The sequence below is a fragment of the Phycodurus eques genome, chromosome 6, assembly GCF_024500275.1.
Source record: "Phycodurus eques isolate BA_2022a chromosome 6, UOR_Pequ_1.1, whole genome shotgun sequence".
Classification (NCBI taxonomy): domain Eukaryota; kingdom Metazoa; phylum Chordata; class Actinopteri; order Syngnathiformes; family Syngnathidae; genus Phycodurus; species Phycodurus eques.
Window position 1 is genome coordinate 30,756,585 of NC_084530.1, and position 20,956 is coordinate 30,777,540.

At 45.3% G+C, this 20,956-nt stretch overlaps 3 protein-coding genes across 6 annotated transcripts; 2 read left to right on the top strand and 1 right to left on the bottom strand.

The window, feature by feature from the left end:
- The first annotated feature begins 1,197 nt into the window (after window positions 1–1,197).
- On the top strand, window positions 1,198–5,253 carry LOC133403833 (type-2 ice-structuring protein-like). Of its 4 annotated transcripts, none has more exons than XM_061679154.1 (6): window positions 3,453–3,481; window positions 3,566–3,666; window positions 3,764–3,843; window positions 3,928–4,044; window positions 4,126–4,234; window positions 4,391–5,253. In XM_061679154.1, the coding sequence occupies exons 2-6, from the start codon at window positions 3,612–3,614 to the stop codon at window positions 4,456–4,458; spliced, it is 429 nt and encodes a 142-aa protein (XP_061535138.1). In that variant the 5' UTR covers window positions 3,453–3,481; window positions 3,566–3,611; the 3' UTR covers window positions 4,459–5,253. The 4 variants fall into 4 exon arrangements, with proteins under 4 accessions (XP_061535139.1, XP_061535138.1, XP_061535137.1 ...); XM_061679153.1 differs by having other exon boundaries at window positions 3,468–3,666; window positions 4,391–4,467; window positions 4,784–5,253; XM_061679152.1 differs by having other exon boundaries at window positions 3,468–3,666.
- Window positions 5,254–6,540: 1,287 nt separating this feature from the next.
- On the bottom strand, window positions 6,541–13,549 carry rpl9 (ribosomal protein L9). The gene is made up of 7 exons (XM_061679163.1): window positions 13,494–13,549; window positions 12,923–12,969; window positions 12,743–12,858; window positions 10,776–10,871; window positions 10,470–10,602; window positions 7,654–7,734; window positions 6,541–6,855 (listed from the first exon to the last, which is right to left on the bottom strand). The coding sequence occupies exons 2-7, from the start codon at window positions 12,966–12,968 to the stop codon at window positions 6,749–6,751; spliced, it is 579 nt and encodes a 192-aa protein (XP_061535147.1). The 5' UTR covers window position 12,969; window positions 13,494–13,549; the 3' UTR covers window positions 6,541–6,748.
- Window positions 13,550–14,002: 453 nt separating this feature from the next.
- lias (lipoic acid synthetase) lies at window positions 14,003–20,953 on the top strand. Its single transcript, XM_061679162.1, has 11 exons — window positions 14,003–14,158; window positions 14,330–14,484; window positions 15,008–15,101; window positions 15,210–15,290; window positions 16,415–16,571; window positions 17,353–17,410; window positions 17,951–18,079; window positions 19,501–19,646; window positions 19,719–19,789; window positions 19,864–19,975; window positions 20,085–20,953. The coding sequence occupies exons 1-11, from the start codon at window positions 14,009–14,011 to the stop codon at window positions 20,144–20,146; spliced, it is 1,215 nt and encodes a 404-aa protein (XP_061535146.1). The 5' UTR covers window positions 14,003–14,008; the 3' UTR covers window positions 20,147–20,953.
- The last annotated feature ends 3 nt before the right edge of the window (window positions 20,954–20,956 follow it).

Genomic DNA, 20,956 nt, shown 5'->3' on the forward strand with positions numbered 1-20,956 from the left:
CTACCTACCGCGCATGTTTTTGGGATGTGGGAGGAAACCGGAGTGCCCGGAGAAACGCCACACAGGCGGGGCCGGGATTTGAACCCCGGTCCTCAGAACTGTGAGGCAGACGCTCTAACCAGTCGACCACCGTGCCACTACTCGTAACACATAATCATAAATTCAAATTCGAACGATTTTAGCTCCATTCTTGACATTTGTTCATCAGCAATACAGTTTGGAATATTGAAACGCTGCTGTGAAAACTGCTTTCTTTGCAGTTGGCAATCTTGTCATCGGTTTTTGAAGCTTTGAGCGATATAAGTTAAGGATGTGTATAAACGGAAGAGGAAAAAAAAACACTGAGACCGATAAAACCAAGTCTTAACCCCTAAAACTGACACATACGTGCGCGCGCACACGCACACACATGCACACACCTTACTATCAAGATGGAGGTAAAGACCCTCTTTTGTTGGTTATTTTCAGAAGCCGTATTTTGAACCTTAATGGGTCATCAGGTTTACATGCAGACCTTTTGTCATTGTGATTGAAACATGCTGATGCTTTCAACACATACCGTTGATATTTATTCAAACTGCTCTACTCTTATGAAGTTCATGAAAAAACATCTGTTGTGAAACAAAATAAAGTGATGGTAAGTAAATATAGTACAGCTATTGAGTCCAAGTGAAGAACCTCATCATGGAATGTGACTGATGTCAAAATATGACTTGGCGACGAATCAAACGTCATTTTCTTATCACATGCGGCACTTGAGCAAATCACCAGAAGAACAAATATTTTGCATGGACAAGCTCTCACATGACTTTAAACCGCATACACTCGCTTGAAGTGTCGGCGCTCTTTGCACCGGACTATTGCTATATTAGTCATTCGAACTGCTCTAAGTGCTAGAGGACTCTGCATCTTTGGCACAATTGTCAAAAAGAACAAAAATTTAAACATTTGAAAAATGTACCGGCATTACCAGATAGCTATTAACCCTTTATTGCTCAGTGACTGTTTTTTTTTTTTTTGTCAATGTCTTTTTGTCTCAAAATTGTTCTCTGTCAATTGACCGCCTGTTGTCCTACGAGAGCGGCTCCAACTACCGCAGACAAATTCTTTGTGTGTTTTTTGGACACACTTGGCAAATAAAGATGATTCTGATTCTGATTCTGATTCTGAGAAAGTTAGACAGAGCAGACTTGGATGGTTCGGACGCATCCGGAGGAGGGAGAGTGAGTATATTGTCGGAAGGGCGATGAGGAGGGAGAACTCCAAGAAGACCAGAGAGAAGGTCCATAGATGGAGTGAGGGAAGACACGAGGCCAGTTGGTGTTCGAGAGGAGAGAGAGGAGGATGCAGGAGACAGTTGAGGTCATGTGAGTACATTTTCTCATGAACTATTTCTTTATATTTCCATCTGTTTCCTCCTTTTTGAAAAGCTCGAACTTGGGAATGGCCTTACGGGAATGTAAGGTGTGTCGAAAATCAGTATCAACTACGTATATATGGCTTGCTTGCACATGGCAGGAAAATATGAAATACGGCCTTCCTGAAAACAAGTTGCGACATCTCTGCCCGTATTCTAAATTGCGGATGCACGTTTAGACGACGGAATAGTCTTTTCAGTCTTATAATGTCATATTCATAAAACTCAAACATCTTAAGCATCAGTCTGACCTATCTATAACCTGTCTGGAAATATCTCTCAAGGTTACACTTGTCTCATGTACATTTCCGCCAAGGAAGGAAGATATGATCAAGATCAAACTATACTTTCATGTCTGTCATGTTTGGAGACTTTGAGTACTCCTGCTTGTGCAATTTAAAAAAAAAAAAAAAAAAAAAAAGCCACCTGCTTCATGAAAAAAAAACAACAACGTATACTTTTAATCTCTGGGATGTATCTTAACTCGATACATAAAACAACTTGTTCCTCCACGTTTCAACATTTTAAAAAAGAAAACGAGAGACACACACACACACACACACGTGTAACAATAAAATAAAATAAAAAGATACATGTCTGGGCATGTCTTTGATAAGAACCTCGGAAAGTCCCTAATGAAATGTAAGACGGACATGTTTATGGTTTCGAAGGCTGGAATAACGCATGACACCTGGACATGTATTTTGATGAGAGCCTTGAAAACGACAACAACAACATGTTTAGGCATGTTGACTGAAAGGGATTTTTTTTTCCAGACCGATGGACCGCTCAGCATTTTGCAAAACCCTGTGGTCAGAGAAAACACTTTTTCTTGGCTAAATACTCTTTTTTTTTTCCAGATCTTCTAACATCTCGGACACCCGATGTCACATGCTGAAGCCACCTGAGTACCCCCATTCGTTGCCGATGCTGTGTGACCTCCGGGCATGACCCCTAACATCTCAGACCGTGTCTTCTGCACAAGTCACGCGACGACCTCATTCTTTGCAGCTGTCTCGCCGAAGCCCTCGGGAGGCACCGTCGACGCGGGACGGGGCCGGAAAGGACCATATTCGCAGGTACGATCACAAATGACCTTTTTTTTGTTGCCGATATGACGCCCCTTACTTTCCTTTGTTCCTACAGGTGTCCCCGAACACGATGTCAAGGGACAAAAACGCCAAGGAACATGATCTCATTGTTTTCACCGAATGTGGCGTCATGTTGTGTCCACCGGATGCGATAGGTAATCCATCCATCCATCCATTTTCCGAGCCGTTTATCCTCACCAGGGTCGCGGGAGCGCTGGAGCCTACCCCGGCTATCATCGGGCAGGAGGCGGGGTACACCCGGAACTGGTCGCCAGCCGATCGCAGGACACATACGAACAAACAACCATTCGCACTCACATTCCCACCGACGTGCAAATTAAGAGTCCTCGATGAACCTAGCATGCATGTTTTTGAGGATGCGGGAGGAAACCGGAGTGCCCGGAGAAAACCCAGGCAGGCACGCGGAGAACATGCAAACGCCACACAGGCGGGGTACCGGGGATTGAACCCCGGTACTCAGAACTGTGAGGCAGACGCTCTAACCAGTCGTCCACCGTGCCGCCGAGATCGGTAATCCATCAAACGTGTTGACATAATGTCAAGACTCCCTCTCTCTGATCTGTACTTGATATCCAATGACTTTGTCATGTTTGCACGGTTTACGTTTCCCTTTTTATCCGATATCTGAATGATGCCATTGGACTCTTGGTTCGCATTTAAATAAAGATTACATTTGTTTTTGTTTTTTTTACAACAGAAAGCCTATCCTTTTTATTTATTGGAAACTGTTTGCCGCGATGTAAATGCAAGTGTAAGAGTAGCATTTGTGTCGTTCGGTGAACTTGTGATACCGGAAAATCAGTAGCAGTGACACTTTGACAAATATGAAGCAACTGTCGTGCAATGAGACCCACGAATGTTTGGCTGGCAAGCTTTTGCAGGCGACCTTCCAGGATATAAGAGCAGGTCTTGTTCACAGAACACCAGAGTGAGGAGGAGCTCTCATCTGCAGGTTTGCGCTCACATTCTTTTCATCGTCTCTCTCACCCAGATCGCTATGATTCAGTGAGCCTTTTGAGTCATTTCATTTTAATAGTTTGTCGTCAGGTCCGTTGCCTTCGACATCTGAATTCCTCTCTAAAATGCTGACTGCGAGTGTAGTTTTGTGTGCCATTGCGGCACTGGCTACAGCTCAAGGTGAGTATTAGCGTGCACGTGGTTGGTGAATCCATCCGTAGCAATGAAGCATTTTCTGCTGGGCCCCATGCGAACCACACCGACGCGTTTGCGGCAGATTGTCCACCTGCCTGGACCGAATACGACAAGCGGTGTTTCTACTACGATGCGACAGTCAAGACCTGGGTTGAGGCTCAGGTCATTGTCGCTTTTTAGATGGCTCGCGTAGTTGTCGGAAGGTGTCGGCTTGCACGTGTGTGAAAGAGGCGCGTTTGTGTGCAGGCACGTTGCCAGTTGTTCGGAGGGAACCTCGCATCTGTACACAGTGACGATGAAAATGCATTCATTCGGACGCTAACCCAGGGAACCGCGTGGCTTGGAGGCTCAAATTGCCAAATGGTAATTCATCATTCTCGAGTTCATTTTGCTTTTTTTTTTTTTTTTTTAAAAAGATGGCTTACTTGAACATGACTTTTACAGACGGGAGCTTGGCTCTGGATGGACGGTACACAGATGCTGTTCAGATTTTGGTGTCCACTAAAACCAGACAATGACCTGACACAGTGCTGTCTACAGACGAACACTGGCGGTAAGTCAGTGTTGGCGCACAGCACAAAGCTTTCCTGGTGAAATCTTGCCTCATTCTTCTTCTTGCGGGTGTGAAGTATTTGGGCTTTAAATCCAAAATGTTCAACTTGATTTCCTCGACTGTGCATAAGAGATGACTGTTTCATTTTGTTTCCAGTGAACAAATGCTGGGATGATGTGCCCTGTAGCTCTGCCCTTCCGTTTGTGTGTGCAAGGCCTCTTTAGGGATTCCGGGTATGTACATCCAGCCCGACTCTTGTTCGAGGAAATAACGTCTCAGTAACACACAAACAGGCCTTTGATGGCGTTGAAGGAAAGGAATGATCGAGGCTGAAGCTCAACATGCTGCGATGAGACGTGTAGCAGGGATTTTTTGTTTCCACTTGATGTTGCTCATGTTAAATATAATTCCACGCGCACTCCAGTTCCATTCGCAAGAAGAGTACAACGGTTGATGGAATGAATTATACGAGTTCAGGCGCAGTCAAGGGTTTTATTGCGCGAAAAAAAGATTGTATCAGGTCGCAGGCGCATCTGTGTTTGTTTGCAGGAGGAAAACGCAACGGATGAGAGCAGAGGATGCGGTGACGTCACCGGAAGACACGCCCGTGGAGGCAAAGGAGACCAGATCGGAGAGGAAAGCAAGACCAGGATCCGAACCCGTTGCAGACTCCAGACTCTTACTTTTGCTATAGCTTAATGATACATTTTGCAATTGTTAGTTAATAAATCGAGGACGGTGAATCCAAAATCCGAGCAAGATCTGGAGTCATATTGGACTACATGGACACGCATCGCCCCTTCTGATTTAGATTGTCATCTCCGTTTTTAGCTTACACAGAAACGAGATGGAACTGATTCATCATTTCATGTTATGCACTTAACAGTATGATAGGAGTAAAAAAAAAAAAAAAAAAATACAAAATCTGAAGCTCGAACTGTAATGCTCCAGGTTTGTCCTTTCTAGTTGACATGGCTTGCTCACATTTTGGCCAGCATCAAATCGTGAACACCAGGGCACGTCTGCTCAGTTAAAATGATTTTTTTTTTTTTTTTTAAATGAAAAAAAAAATACAATAAATCACTAACACTTGTTTAAGCTGTGAGCTGATGGTAGCGCACAAGCAAAATGATCGAAGAACTGTTTTTTTTTAAAAGCATGATGTTTCCACCCCCATGCTTCACAGTAGCTATGGTGTTCTTTGGATGCAATGCAGCATTCTTTCTCCTCCAAACACAACAAGTCGAGTTTTTACCAAAAAGTTCTCTTTTGGTTTCATCTGACATTCTCCCAATCCTCTTCTGGATCATCCAAATGCTCTTTAGCAAACTTCAGACGGGCCTGGACATGTACTGGCCGCAGCAGGGGGACACATATGGCACTGCAGGATTTGAGTCCCCGGCGGCGTGGTGTGTTACTGATGGCAGCCTTTCTTACTTTGGTCCCAGCTCTCTGCAGGTCATTCACGAGGTCCTGGAATTTTTGATCGAGAGAGATCATCAGTGGTCTTGTACGTCTTCCATTTTCTAATAATTGCTCCAACAGGTGATTTCTTTACACCAAGCCGCTTACCTATTGCAGATTCAGTCTTCCCAGCCCGTTGCAGATCTACAATTTTGTTTATGGTGTCCTTGGACAGCCCTTTGGTTTCAGCAATAGTGGAGTTTGGAGTGTTACCGTTTGAGGTCTTTTATACTGATAACGGGTTCAAACCGGTGCCATTAGTACAGGTAACGAGCGGAGGACAGAGGAGCCTCTTAAAGTTGTTACAGGTCTGTGAGAGCCAGAAACCTTGCTTGTTTGGAGGTGACCAAATTCTTACTTTCCACCATAAATGCTTTAAAAATCAGACCATATGATTTTCTGGATTCTTTTTCTCAATTTGTCTCTCATAGGTGAGGTATACCTATGATGAAAATTCTAGGCCTCTCCTCTTTTTAACTGGGAGAATTTGCACAATTGGTGGCTGACTAAATACCATTTTTGTCCCAGTTTATGCGATATGATTGACTCCTCAGTCATGCCTTCTTCTCTGCTTGCTTTTCCTTGAGCGTGCTGGTTTCTTGCCAATCAAATTATTAGAAGCACAAGATTGAGCAGATTTTTTTCTCCCCCCCAAACCATTTTACTCACGTACCACTATCGGGTCATACCGACTGTTTTGAGAAACATGACAGTTTTTGGGGGGTGAAAAATGTAAACCCCCTTTTTGGTGTGTATTCAGTTTTGGACTAAAGGCGACAAGCCTGCGCTTGTTTAAGTTGCAAAGAGTTTGAAAAGAATGATTAAAGAAAACAAAGCAAAGGTGATGAAACAATCTTCCAACTTTATTGGTCTTCAGAGAATATACTGATGGATTTCAAAAGGACGTTTCTGGTGTGTATCAGGGAAGACGTGTTGGTTCATTTGGGCCACCGTTGACATCATTTCAGAATGTTTACAAAGCAACAGCTTGAGGTTTCATTTCAAGCGCAGAAAATCTTGCTTTTCTGACCCGGAGTTCAGATTCCAACTTTACTTATCCGATTCCACGACTGTTCCTTTCTCAGACACGTAAATGCCATCCAAGAACTTTCTGATGTCCTTGTTTTTGACTGTGGTGGCCTGCTGGATGAGAGCAGCTGGAAGAACAAAGTTTGGGTGAAAAATTGGGATGGCAAACATCATCGAATATGAGCAGAATATTACGACAACTCAGAAAAATGTTACATTTGCGCTCAGAGTGAAATATTCCGTTTCAATTGATTTACAGAAGATTGTTTTGTTATGAGTGAACGCTTTTTTTTTATGGTCTCATTGCAGAATGCATTAGAAATATTCTATGGCATAGGTGTCAAACTCAAGGCCCGGGGGCCAGATGCGGCCCGCCACATCATTTTATGTGGCCCGCGAAAACAAATCATGCTCGGCAACTTCCGTGATTTTTGCTCCAATCTGCCCTACTAATCTCACAAATCTACCCAAATTCCAAATTGTCATAATAATAAACACTGTTGCGATATTGCATTTTTCTGTTACCAAACCCTCCTTCTACAGTAACTTAAACAATACATTTCCCTTGTCTTCTGATTTCAAAACTCGTTATCCCTCAATTTGTTGTGTCATGGTAATAATATGATTGAGCGATGAAACATTTATCTGGTTTTACTATTCTAACGGCCCTCTGAGGGAAATCATAACTACAATGCGGCCCGAGACAAAAATGAGTTTGACACCCCTGTATGGTGAGAAATGTTCAAAAATCTATTTTCCAGATCACAAAAATAGAAACTGCTCAGCGTCTTTACTCGAAGCAGCCTGGTGATTCGAAATTATCGCTTGCTGTTATTCGTAGTCAGTTTAGTTTATTTGACTGATCAATTCTAAATACTATAATGTGTGCACACAAGGACCGCTGCGGGACCAGGACCCCAACGTACCGGAATTTGACACCAGCTCAATATTGTTGCCCTCCAGCACCAGCTCGTCCTTCTGGGCTGCTGAGACTGTGCACATCACACCTGGGAGAAGCATAACAGGGCGATCGTTTTATTTGAGCTAGAAAGATGAATCAAAACACAGCCATGAACAGCTTTCATGGTACTTTAAGCAGTTAGTTTTCATCAAACAAAAATGAAAACTAGAAACCCGGTTGAGCGTGGACGCTGAAAAGACAAGTTGTCCTCTTGCTGGGCATACTTTGTACTTTTTCAATTGCACCCAACACCGCTTAAGTTGATCGATCGGCTGCAGCGGAACGTCTACGATAACCACTGAAGCCCAGCAGGAACACAACTTCACTAAATAGAGTGACACAACTTCACTAAATAGAGTGAAGTTGTGTTCCCGCAGACCACCAAAGCCCACTTTTCCAGCTCGATCTACCCGATGTGGCGTGGGCGTTGAAGACTGCTTGCAATTGTGACTCACTGGCCACGCCCCTTTGTCCATCCATCCATCTATTTTCTACTGCTTATCCGAAGTCGGGTCACGGGGGCAGTACCTTTTGCAGGGACACCCAGACTTCCCTCTCCCCAGCCACTTCGTCCAGCTCTTCTGGGGGGGATCCCAAGGAGTTCCCGGGGCAGCCGAAAGACAGTCTCTCCGGCGTGTCCTGGGTCGTCCCCGGGGTCACATTCCGGTGGGACGTGCCGGGAACACCTCACCAGGGAGGCGTCCGGGAGGCATCCGAATCAGATGCCCCGGCCACCTCATCTGGCTCCTCTCGATGTGGAGGAGCAGCGGCTCTACTCTGAGATCCTCCCGGATGACCGAGCTTCTCAAAGGGAGAGCCCGGACACCCTGCGGAGGAAACTCTTTTCGGCCGCTAGTATCCGGGATCTCGTTCTTTGGGTCACGACCCCCAGCTCGTGACCAAAGGTGAGGGTAGCAACGTAGATCGACCGGTAAATCGAGAGCTTTCGCCTTTCTACTTAGCTCCTTCTTTACCACAACGGGCCGATACAAAGTCCGCATCATTGCACCGATCCGCCTGCCGATCTCCCGTTCCATTCTTCCCTCACTCGTGAACAAGACCCCATGATACTTGAACTCCTCCACTTGGGGCAGGATGTCATCCCCGACGCGGAGAGGGCACGCCACCCTTTTCCGACTGAGGACCACGGTCTCAGATTTGGAGGTGCTGATTCTCATCCCAGCCGTTTCACTCTCGGCTGCGAACTGCTCCAGCCCCTTTGTGTTAAACGCAATCCATGTTTCCGATCATCTGAATGCCCCAAGCCACAACAGCCGTGTGACTGAGCACTTCGGCAAGAACTGCTCCAAAAACTCAGCATGCCGACCCTTCAGAACATCCACGCAGTGTGTTCACACGCAAGTGAGGTAGAGTTCACAAAAAGCTAGCAAGTCTCAGTCAATGGTCCACCACTTTCACCAATCCACATTTATAACTGCAAAGAAAAGTCCACAAAGCTGGAAAGAAACATCCTGAACAGGGATGGGCAACTAGCGGTCCACATAACATTATAAAAATGCTTCACCTGATCAGTTTCAAGTTGTACAATGTGCACCACTAGATGGCAGACATCGTTTAGTAGCGCTTCCACCGGTTTGTCTCCGTTCGAGAATAATAGAGAAACGCTGGCAGCCATGATTATTATTATGTCGCACAAGTAAACGGAGACTCTTTCAACATGGAGACAAAGGACGATTTATCGCGCAATTACCAGGAAAAGCACGCTAGCATATCCTAGTGAGATGTCAAGTAACGCTTACCATCCAACAGAACTGACCGGGATGTTACTTTATCACACACCACGCCAAAGTCACCGTTTCATGTTAACAACAAGCAACATAAATTTCACCCAACAGTTAATTAAGACACACATTCACCATACTTGGTAACATACTTCAACGATAATGATCAACATCCTTATTACGGAAATAAAGTTGGGCACTGCATACCGTAATGCATGCTGGGAACCAAAGAGTGGCCAATTTCAAAAGTACAGTGATTTTTTTTTATTTTGCTTTACAAGAACCATTGACAGTTTGTTTAAAGTGCATGAGTTGTCCTACGCGTCTTCCAAAAATCTTGTGACGGACAATGCCGGGGAGACGCACCAGCTTTGCAGAGTGAACTTTCTTGCCACATTCTGCATTTATCATACAGGTGAGTGGGTCAGCCTAATCATTTGGAGATTGTGAATGACATGCAGGGGGGAAAAAAAAAAAAAATATATATATATATATATATATATATATATATATATATATATAGTGGACCCACGGTATTCGCGGGGGATGGGGACCCAGCCGGTCCGTGAGGAAAAACCCACTTATAATTGAATTGGGGGAAAAAAGGGTTGTTTTAAAAAAAAGTGGGGATAAACCACCAATAATTGATTCCAGTGCCCCCAAAAACTAACAAATGGAGAGAAATAAAAACATTAGGGAATATGCCGAAGTATGCTTATGCGGGGATCCGTTGTAATAAAATCTTTGAGTGAGTTGATTGTTGTGAAACAATATACAAAATGAGTTCTTGCACTTAATATTGTTTTGCTGTTCATCAGTTTTGTGCCATCTTTTAAAAGTATTTTAAGTGTAAGTGAGCCCTTTTTTTTTTTTAAATTGCTTCAATTTTTTTACATTACTGTGATGTATATTGAGTCAATAAAAACAGCGACGCACATATTTTGTCCATATTTAAAATGTCATTTTTGTCATAGATCTGATGAAAAATTGTGGTCAGTCAACAAATGCTGCTCAACACGTAAAGTGACAACGAACTCACCTGTCCTCATTCTGACACGACGGATGTATTTCTCACCCAGGAAATTTCGGATCTCCACCAGAGTCCCGTTCTCTTGCATGACAACATTGATGGGGAAGTGGGCATACACCGAACGCATTTTGTAACGGAAACCCTGCAGTGAGACAGGAGGGTCGAGACATTGGAACGTTGTCAGTGATTGGATAGGTACACCAGCACAAAAGAAGGCGACTTGTAAAGAGGTGGCGAAACGCCAGTGTCGTAAAGTGTGAAGGACTATATCTGCAGCCAGTCCGAAGAACTGGAGAAATGGAGTGCCAATCTTACCAAAGTGACTCCCTTGATCATGTTCTGGACATGACTGCAGATAGTGCGAACTGTTGCCAGCTCCTTTCGGTTCCCCCACCATTTGTCTACACGCAGCTGAAAAAAAAACAGTACAGTCAAGCAAGTCCAAACGATCCAATTGAAGGAACAAAGTAATTTGCTGATTGTATACAAAGGAACATTTCAATAGAGGCCACTATCGCAGGTGTCAAACTCAGTTGGAATACCGAACGCATTTTGTCAAGCATTCGGTTCAACATTTGCAATTTTTTTTTAAGTTCTAAAAGTTTACTGAGTGAGTGCACAATACGAAAACAGAGCACTCGTAGTAAACAAAGCCTCCCTTGTCATTTGACCACACCAGAAGGATGGAGAAAACAGGGCTTCAACAAATCCTTTTCTTCTTGTGGGGTGCTAAAACAAATCTTCACTACCACCACAACTTGAAAAATGCCAGCTGAAAATAGCTCATATTTTTACATGTATTATAATAGTCATTTGTTTATAACAATATATATATATATATTGGCATAAACGTGTCCAATCAGGCCGTGCCTTTCGTTTTCACTCAAAATAAATTTCGGGATGAGTCTTCAAAGGCGCATTATTAACACGTCGGAAGTGACTTGGGGAAGTTTTTTTTGAAGCACTTCTAGCACAAATAGTCGGGGTCTTGTCAACTATGCGATTTCCATCTGTCGCCAACGGGCTAGCCAAAGGGCGCCCCCGGCCACCCCAAACGCTGATCTAAACGAGCTTGTCGGGTCTGACTAGCCGTGTTCCCTCCGCTCTGCTCTCAAAATAACGCTAGTTGAACAAGCATTAGCGGTAGCTAGTTTTGCTCACCCCAGTCAGAGGCCCGTCACTGAAAAATGTAGTCACATGACATGGTCGCAGGCTTGCTGAAGAAATGAATCTTCATTTTCTTAAAGTATCATTTTCATTGTATTCAATTTGATAGCACTGTGAGCTCATGCGGCAGTAACTGGATTGGATCATTTAACAAAATCTTCCTGACAATTAAGGTCTAATACACCCGATTAACGGTGCAGGCCTGGCGTCCAGTAGTACTTTGATGCTCGGTTGAGTCGCTGTGATGTTACGCTTGACGTTTGTTTGTGTGACTTTTGAGACATACAGCACTTGACCCTGAAACGCACCATTTACAAACAATCACCTTGGGGGATTTCAAATCCAGAGGTTCCACCCAAATACACTTCATTGAAATGCTGTTAAAGCGAGCAGCTTTAGACCACCATGAAAGAAATAATCATCAGTAAACGCACTACTCAAAAAGTTCAGGATGTTCAGCTTTCCGGCAGAATTTCAGGATGAACTGCAAATGCATTATAACCTTTAAAAGGTGAGCTTAATTTTACCTTCGCTAAAGCTTTGAATGCACATATCCAAGTCTTCGGTGTTTTCCTTGCTCTTCTCGAACGAGGAGCCGAACAGCAAAATTGCCAACAAGTGTTTGACCCATGCAGGGATTGTCAGAGGTTGAAGAAGAGAAAAAAGAAAAGCCGCAGCCCGGGTTTCGCCTGCCGACCGTTCCAACAGTTCCCGATACAATTAGAATTGGTATTTAAAAAGTCATCTTCATCGCGCCGTTCCCATTTCAACACCGTGTGACGACCAAGACAACAGCGAACAATGGATCGACAGTACTGCGCCATTGTGAAACTGCAAACAGGACATTCTGAAAGAGAACTGGCAACTGCGCTTCGCGTGTGATCAGCAGGTTGAAAGAGAGAGACTGGAAGAGTCACAGAAAGGCACCGGAGCAGACTTTCTTGGAAACGTTGCAGTCGATTCATGGATCAAACGCTTGGTGCGAATTTTGCCATTCAGCAAACAGCAAGCTGTACACAGTTGGCCAATTTAAGTTCCCCTGCAAAGGCTATCGTGCATTTTAGGCTGAAACTTTAGGCTGAAAAACCTTTTGAGCCTCGATCTCGCACGCATACCTTCTTATTTTTCTTGCCGAGCAGTCTGAGCTCCAGGTTGATGTGGTTGAACTCCCTGATGAGTTTGCCGCGGGGACCCTTGACAGTCACTGTCCGCCCCTTCAGCTTCACCTCGACTGCAACGCAGCGCGCACAAAGTGAGCGCGGGCACACAGCAACAGCAAGCAGCCCTTTTCTTACCATTTTTGGGGATGTCGACTGTCTGGCTGCTGAGAATGGTCTTCATTCTGTAATTGGAATGGCAAGTGATCAGCCAAAGTTAGAAGTTGACTTTAAAGTCCATGCCTTTAGTCTGAGACCCAGGAGGTACCCCAGCACGACTTCATTTTAATAACGCTGCCGCTGAGTTCGGACTCATTTCGAGGTGGAACCCGCACAAGTAGCCGGGAGGCTAATGCGAATGACAAGCTGCAATTTGCCATACGCAATAGCGCCCATTCAAGCCACGCATTTGTAGTCGTCAATATAGCAGAACATTTGTTACGTATCGAGAGCGGAAGCGGGTTTGCTCGCTACGCTACTCGGCACCGACGGCGCTCAACTGTCGGCCTAAACCGGCCAACCCCGATCACATAGCAAACGAGTCCATATAGTCCCCTGCTGACGCGGCGGCCACACAAAATAATGCCTTCTCGCTAAACAGTATTCGTAGTCGCGTAGAAACCCCCAAGTTGGAAGTGAGCCTAATGTGAAATTCAGGACGATGGACTTTGATTTAAGTCCGACGAAAATAATTTTCGGACATCCTCACCTCGCTTCTCGTAGAGGAAAGGAAGGAGGAAATACGTCACCGCGCTGTTGTAACGTCCGTTAATTTACGTCATCAGACGGAAGCAATGGAGCTCAGCGAAATGACACTTTCCCACTGTCCAAGACAGCCGAAACTGACACGAAACGGTTATGTCATGATGTTATGAAGACTTGTCGCCATGTTGTATCGTCTAAATTGTTACATAAAACTAAAAAAAGAAACTGACAGGAAACGACTCGGTCTGACTTCTCATTTTGTTTCTTCAGACGATATTAATGACGTTGATATTATTTACTCTGGTGGAAGTGAAAAATCGAAGTGAAAAAGCACCACAGTATTTACAGTGACACTAAATACTTGAACTACAGTAACTAATAATAATAACAACAAAATGTATGTACTGTATATGAACATCGAAGGAGTAAAATGCAACACCAAAACCTAAAGTGTTCCCGCTCTTCCAATTGTGGCGCCGTCACATGAACGCAACACCAGACCGGAGCAATCACTCTTCGATGCGTGTTGTTCGATCGATGTCTAGCTGGGCCTGGAAGTTGCTAGCCGAACAAGCCAGTGTCATGGCGTTACTCAAGCAAAGCTGCGGCGTCGTCGTCGGCCGTTTGTCCTCAAGGCGCCCATGGCTGGGAGCGACAAGTATCTCACACGTCAGTCTTTCATTGGCAAATCATTTCTGTGTGTTGTTCCATTGGATACAAGCGTGCTCACTGGCCTGAGCGAGGGCAAAGTTCACGACGGAACCATTGGCTGCCGACGCGGTCGAGAGAGGACCAGGTTGAAATGAAAACGTGAGCTATCCATTCTTCTTTTCCCTGCAGAGCTACACGAGCTGCGTCTCCTCTCCGAGCAAAGAAAGAGAGGCGCTGAGCGACGATGGCGGCCTCACGCTGCACGACTTCATTTCTGGACAACTGGCCGAGAAAAGCAACTGGGCCGAGTACAGAGGCAACTTGAAGAGGCAGAAGGGCGACAGGTGTGTTCGGGCGGCGCTGCTCTCATTTCGCAAGCGTTCAAAGATCCCACTGGAAGCGACGCTATGTCGACAGTGGCCCCCAACATGCCGTCAAGTCCTCGAGTGGGGATGTTCGGCCGTTACCGAGTGGAAGTGCAAATGCGCCGCGTCACGGAGCGATTTCCCGCAGACATCTTGTACAATGTTACTTTTCCGTCCATGGAAAAGTGCAATATTTTGGAACAAATACGGCACCGTACTGTTTTCCACGATACACGACAAATTATTATTATTATTATTATTATTATTATTATTATTATTATTTGTGTGTGTGCTGAAGAAAGTGACAGTGCTCGCCCTTCTTTAAGACAGTTTTTGTTTTGTTTTTTTGGGATTCTTATTTATTTAGTTTTCTCAAGTCAGACTCCACTGAAAGATTGTGCTGTTATTAGGTGCACAAGAGTGTGGAATCTTGTCTCAGTGTTATAAAAGTGCTTTTTATTTTTTTATTATTATTATTATTATAATTTTTTTTTTTTTGCAGGCTTCGGCTGCCTCCTTGGCTGAAGACAGAAATTCCTATTGGGAAGAACTACAACAGGCTGAAGAACTCGCTGAGAGAGCTCAACCTTCACACTGTAAGCTATACAAATTGTAACAAAAGAAAAACGGCATCAACGTGCTGGAGGAGCGTCACGTAGCCGAGGAGTAAGTTCAAAGCGCGAGTCGACGGTGTGTTCCATCAGGTGTGTGAGGAAGCCCGGTGTCCTAACGTCGGCGAATGCTGGGGAGGAGGGGAGTACTCGACAGCCACAGCCACCATCATGGTCAGTCTGGGACACGCGGCATCGGCCCCACGTTCATGTTTTTATTTTTGAAAAGAAGACATCTTCCCCACAATGAAAACGGGTCACCCGCTGCCGATCTGAAGCTAGTAAAAGCAACAGAAACGGCACACTGATGCTTCTTGAGACAAAATATCTATATTTACGTGTGCGGAAATGTTCGACATCGTCAAAATGACTTTTCTATTACGCCGCAAGATGAAATGAGCTCACTTCAGGGATGATGATGTGCTTTTGAAGTGCAGTGTCCCCTCGCAACCCCCCCCCCGCGAAAGGCGAAAATCTGCGATAACAAAAACGGATTTCTTGTCATTTGACCACTCCCGCACATTTAAACTAAGGAAAACTAACTTTTGGAACACCTTGACAACTTATTTGGACACGCACAAAACTGTGGAAAGAAACCCCTCCTCCAATTGGCTGACAAGTTTCATTCCAAAATATCCACCAATCATTCGTATGAACTAACATTTCTAACGCTGTCATTTGCCCGAAAAGCTCGACTTAACTAGCGCAAATGTAACGTTAATAGCGAGGAGAGCGGTGTGGCCAGGAGAAAAGCGCACGTAACTGCCACGATCGTGTTTTTTCGTGAATGTATTTGCTATGGCCGATTTTCGAGGCGTTTGAAGTGCACATCCCATGAGTTTTAGAAAATGATGGCGAGCACATCCCATGGCGAGCACTAGTCCCGTTGCTATCGACTGCAGATTTCCGCGACAGACAGACAGTTGAGTTCCACAAAAAACTGGATGAGCCACGATGTAGCACTGTATATTTTACAACTTTGATGAGTACCGCACACGGATACACAAACTCTTCTAGTCCTCTCGAACTAAACCATCTTTTGAATACGCTTTTGTCAGCGTGCACATGGGCTTCCGATTTGATGTACGCAAGTAAAGGGTCTCCTCTCCGCACGCGCAGTTGTTGTTGTCGTCGTAAACGTGAGCAAACTCATTCACCATCTGGAGCGGCGCTGTCGTCGCACGTTGTCATTTTACTTTCGACGCCCGGGATCAAATGTTGACATTTTCAGGAGCATTTTGATCTGTTATGCAACAGTACAGAACGCTGCAAATTCTCTTCTCTCTCCTCGTGGCTAGCTGATGGGAGACACGTGCACCCGCGGATGCCGCTTTTGTTCTGTGAAGACTGCCCGTGCGCCGCCGCCTCTGGACCCCGAAGAGCCCTACAACACGGCAAAGGCTATCGCAGCCTGGGGGCTGGACTACGTGGTGCTCACCTCCGTGGACAGAGATGGTAAGAGGGGCTCCTCAATTCCCGAAGACCGCGAGGGATCCGAGACGCCGATGCCAAAGCTCGTCGACTGCGTGGAAGTTTGCGGAACAGACAAGTCTTCTCTTATCCGTTTGGCACCGTACAATCATTCGACGATGTGATTCAGTGAGAGAGTTCGAGGAAAACAGGCGAGACTCATTGCGGGGCTGTCGTCTGCCGCCGCTGGGTGGGGGGTGGGGGGGGATTCCGTTATTGGCTTCACCTCTCGAAGCACGGGCGCCTTCCATGACCGAGAGAGGTTGGTGAGGAATAAAATGTCGCTGCTTTTCAATGTGATGGTCCCCAACGTTGTCCAATTAACTAGCACGTTATAATACTGTGTCACTAAAAAGAATCAACAGAGGTAAGGCAGCTATCAAGCCAGGGTGTATGCTGCCAAAGTCAGTCTATTGATTGTACTGCTATAGAAGGTTAGCAAACATAAGCTGAACATATTATGCGTGCAAGTACGAGAGGAAACGGCAGCTGCCGACCAGGAGCAAAAATACTGCAACTTTTGATTGAAAACGGTGAACAGTTAACTCATCCAAAAAATTCATCAACAGGTTGAGTTAAAGGGATGCTAAGAATAGACGAGAACGTCGGCAAATAAGCCGGGGGGAAACATCCTAGTCCAAACGTGATGTACTCCGCAGTTAGAACAGAAGGTCGATTCAGCTTGACAAATGACACGCAGACTGGAATTGGGCTACATCGCGATGGTCCCCTCGGTATTCAAAGCCGCTCCTTATTTTTTTTTTAGATATTGCCGATGGAGGGGCGGAGCATTTTGCCAGGACTGTTTCTCACCTGAAGGAAAGGTAAATCAACTCGTTTGACCTTCTTCATCTCGCTTTCCAAACTGCGGAGAAGAAACACTCATTTTTTCAACAGCGCTATATTTTTCCACGTAACATTTTTGTCGTGTGATGAAAATGACTCTCTTTCTAGCAAAAACATTAGACATTTAGATTGCCGAAGCGTTCGACTTTGTACTCTTTGTCTTCTCGCTAATGTATTCCTTTATTGAAGCCTAAAACCACATTTTTCAATTTCCAGAAATTAGACGCCACCAATTCTTGTTTTTATGCCACTCATTTTACCAAGTACTCGGAATGGGCATCGTAAAAATGGTGATACCAAGCTGCAACCAGGTGAGGCGCAGGTTTTTTCAGTCTCGACTAGTGTACAGTCGAAAGAACGTCATCACGCCAGCAGCTTTGGGAAGCTGAAAGATGGCTTTCTTGTAGGATATGCAGAGAGAGATTCTCCCGTTCCATGAAAAACCAAAAACCAATTTGATGGATGTCAACCTACTGGTGTTTGTCGATCAAAGCGTCTATGCCGTTACCTTCATGTAGGAACCCTCAGATCCTGGTCGAATGTCTGACGCCTGATTTTCGGGGCGACCTCGCAGCGGTGGAGAAGATCGCCCTGTCGGGTCTGGATGTGTACGCGCACAACGTGGAGACGGTCCGTGAGCTGCAAAGGTAGCACAATGGGATGGACTTGACGCCGCACTGTCAAGCAAATGTTTGCTAAATATTTCGTACGGGTTGGTGCCAGACAGAAGCATTTTTTCATCTCACAATAGAAGTCAATTCATTTTTGAAAGCGGACTTCTGCAGCCGCTTAGTCGTGCAGGATGAGCGCTCTTTTCGTGCCGAAACAGAGGACGCTGACCCCTGTTGCGGTTTATGTTGACATTTACAGAGGTGACATAATTACTCACACGTTGTACTTAAGTAGAAGTACAGGTACTTGTGGGAAAAAAATAGCTATACTCGAGTAAAACGGTACACACTGAAATGTACAAAAGTCAACATTCGTTTATTTTATGAACTTGTAGAGTGCTCGTACTGAGAAGACAAAAATTCATCTGGATTTGTGCATGATCCGTTCTGACAGGGTAATCAGGAATTAACGACATGTCCTGCATGACCGCTAAACGAGCTAAGAACGGAAAAGTAGACCTTACCTTCATGTGTTTCTTCAAATTAGACGGAGAATCTTTTTTACTGGGTGGCACAGTGGGCGACTGGTTAGCACCTCTGCCTCACAGTTCTGAGGCCGCGGGTTCAAATCCGGCCTCGCCTGTGTGGGAATTTGCACGTTCTCCCTGTGCGGCTTTTCTCCGGGCACTCCGGTTTCCTCCCGCATCCCAAAAACATGCATGCTAGGTTCATTGACAACTCTAAATTGCCCGTAGGTGTGAATGGTTGTTTGTTTCTATGTGCCCTGCGATTGGCTGGCGACCAGTTCAGGGTGTTCCCTACCTCTCTCCCAAAGTTAGCCGGGGATAGGCTCCAGGACGACCGCGACCCGCGTGAGGATAAAGCGGAATGGAAAATGGATGGATGGAATTTTGTAACGCCAGAAGCTTGGCACGGGACGTCTTCACCATGAATCCATCCATCCATTTTCTTCGCCGCTTCTCCTCACAAGGATCTTCGGGCTGCTGGAGCCTATCCCAGCTATCTTCGGGCGGGAGGCGGGGTCCACCCTGAACCGGTCGCCATGCCAATCGCATGGCACATAGAAACAAACAACCATTTACACCTGCGGGCAATTTAGAGTCGCCAATCAACCCGGCATGCATGTTTTTGGGATGTGAAGAGGAAAGCGGAGTGCCCGGAGCAAAGCCGCGCAGGCACGGGGAGAACATGCAAACTCCACACAGGCGGGACCGGGATTTGAACCCCGGTTCTCAGAACTGTGAGGCAGATGTGCGAACCAGTCGGCCATGAATCATTCTTCATTCATTTTTTTTCTTTCTATTTTTGTCATGTAATTTCTCATTTAAACACAAGGTAGAGCAAAAGAGAATAAGGGTTAAAATAATTACTTTTCAGAAATGCCTACTCGGATGCCTTTTAGAGTTTTTTTTTTTTTTTTTCCCTTCTAATTCTAGGCATGTCCGAGACACCAGAGCCAACTTTGACCAATCTCTGAGCGTTCTGAAGCACGCCAAAAAGGCCAATCCTACTCTACTTACCAAGACGTCCATCATGCTGGGATTGGGAGAGACTGACCAACAAATACAAAATACACTGACTGGTATGTGCACTGAGAGTATGCAGTATATTTGCCATGACGTGAGGTCACGACACCGTTTTGGTGACGTTGCAGAGCTGCGGGAGGCTGCCGTGGACTGTCTGACACTGGGACAGTACATGCAACCCACTAAGCGCCACCTCAAGGTAAGCGTAGCCCACAACAACTCGAAACCGCGTTCGACTTCATAGCAACGGTGGGCATTTGTGTGGGGGATTAGGTGGAGGAATATATCACTCCGGAGAAGTTTGCACACTGGGAGAAAGTTGGGAATGAGATGGGTTTTGTCTACACCGCCAGCGGTCCGCTGGTTCGATCGTCCTACAAAGCAGGTGAGAACCGACAACGCATACAACATTTTTTTGAAAGTCCAATTTGACTTTTGAGCACAAAGGTTTGCCCACCCCCAGGTTTAGATGAATTTATCTTCGCTCTCGACAGGAGAGTTCTTCCTGAAGAATTTGCTGAAGAAGAAAAAAGCAGCAGCTGTCACGGCAGAATGAATAGCGACAAACCCAGCGGCTCTCTCACTCTACACTAATACCATAATGCATCGCTTTAAGCCGCAGCACAACAAAGCTACAGCACACTGGCGGGAAGTAAAAAAAAAAAAGGAGAAGGGGGAAGGCATAAAAAGAGGGACCATCCACCATTGACGTTTTCGAGCGATGATTAAAGAGAAGGCGAGCGGAAAGAGGCCAGCAGGTATCCGGATAACCACCTGGCTCTGGATGCCGGCTGTCCACGCCGCTGCATTCTTTGCACCTCAAAGCCTTATCGAATCACATCCCGTCCCCACCCCTCAGGGACCCCTGACCTTTGCTTTTGAAGAGGTTTGGTGCGGTTATTGCATGAAGTTGCTTTGGGACACACAACACAAATTATTGATTGTACCTACACACACACACACACACACACACACACACCAATGCCTGCGCTCACTTTTTGGTATGGATTGTACAGTAGTCCCCCTCTCTATCGCTGAAGATGTTCCAGACCACCCCCTCAATAGGTGAACTCCATCGTACAGAAATACCCCCTATACACTTCTTTAGCATTTACCGCTTGTCATTTTTTTTTTTTTTTTAAACACACCTTAAATAATACAACCACATTTAAATGTACTGAGAGAGCAAGCACAATGGATAACACAAAAATATTGTAAAAAGAGTTTATATATTTAAAAAAAAAAAAAAAAAGTGATATAGCGGGGGATTACTGTAAACAAGTGTCTCCTATTTCAGATGTATACGCTTGTAATTGCACCTTTTAAATCCAATTTCTTGTGATCAATTAAAGTCTGAAGCGGTGTT

Coding starts and splice junctions, on each gene's coding strand:
- LOC133403833 (XM_061679154.1), top strand. CDS start 3,612: ATGCTGACTGCGAGTGTAGTTTTGTGTGCCATTGCGGCACTGGCTACA. Junction 3,844..3,927: donor AGACCTGGGTTGAGGCTCAG/GTCATTGTCGCT, acceptor GTTTGTGTGCAG/GCACGTTGCCAGTTGTTCGG. Junction 4,045..4,125: donor GAGGCTCAAATTGCCAAATG/GTAATTCATCAT, acceptor TGACTTTTACAG/ACGGGAGCTTGGCTCTGGAT.
- rpl9 (XM_061679163.1), bottom strand. CDS start 12,968: ATGAAGACCATTCTCAGCAGCCAGACAGTCGACATCCCCAAAAATG. Junction 10,872..12,742: donor TCGGCAAGAAAAATAAGAAG/GTATGCGTGCGA, acceptor TTTTTTTTTCAG/CTGCGTGTAGACAAATGGTG. Junction 7,735..10,469: donor TCGTGTCAGAATGAGGACAG/GTGAGTTCGTTG, acceptor TGCTTCTCCCAG/GTGTGATGTGCACAGTCTCA.
- lias (XM_061679162.1), top strand. CDS start 14,009: ATGCGTGTTGTTCGATCGATGTCTAGCTGGGCCTGGAAGTTGCTAGCC. Junction 18,080..19,500: donor ACGGTCCGTGAGCTGCAAAG/GTAGCACAATGG, acceptor TTCTAATTCTAG/GCATGTCCGAGACACCAGAG. Junction 19,647..19,718: donor AATACAAAATACACTGACTG/GTATGTGCACTG, acceptor GTGACGTTGCAG/AGCTGCGGGAGGCTGCCGTG.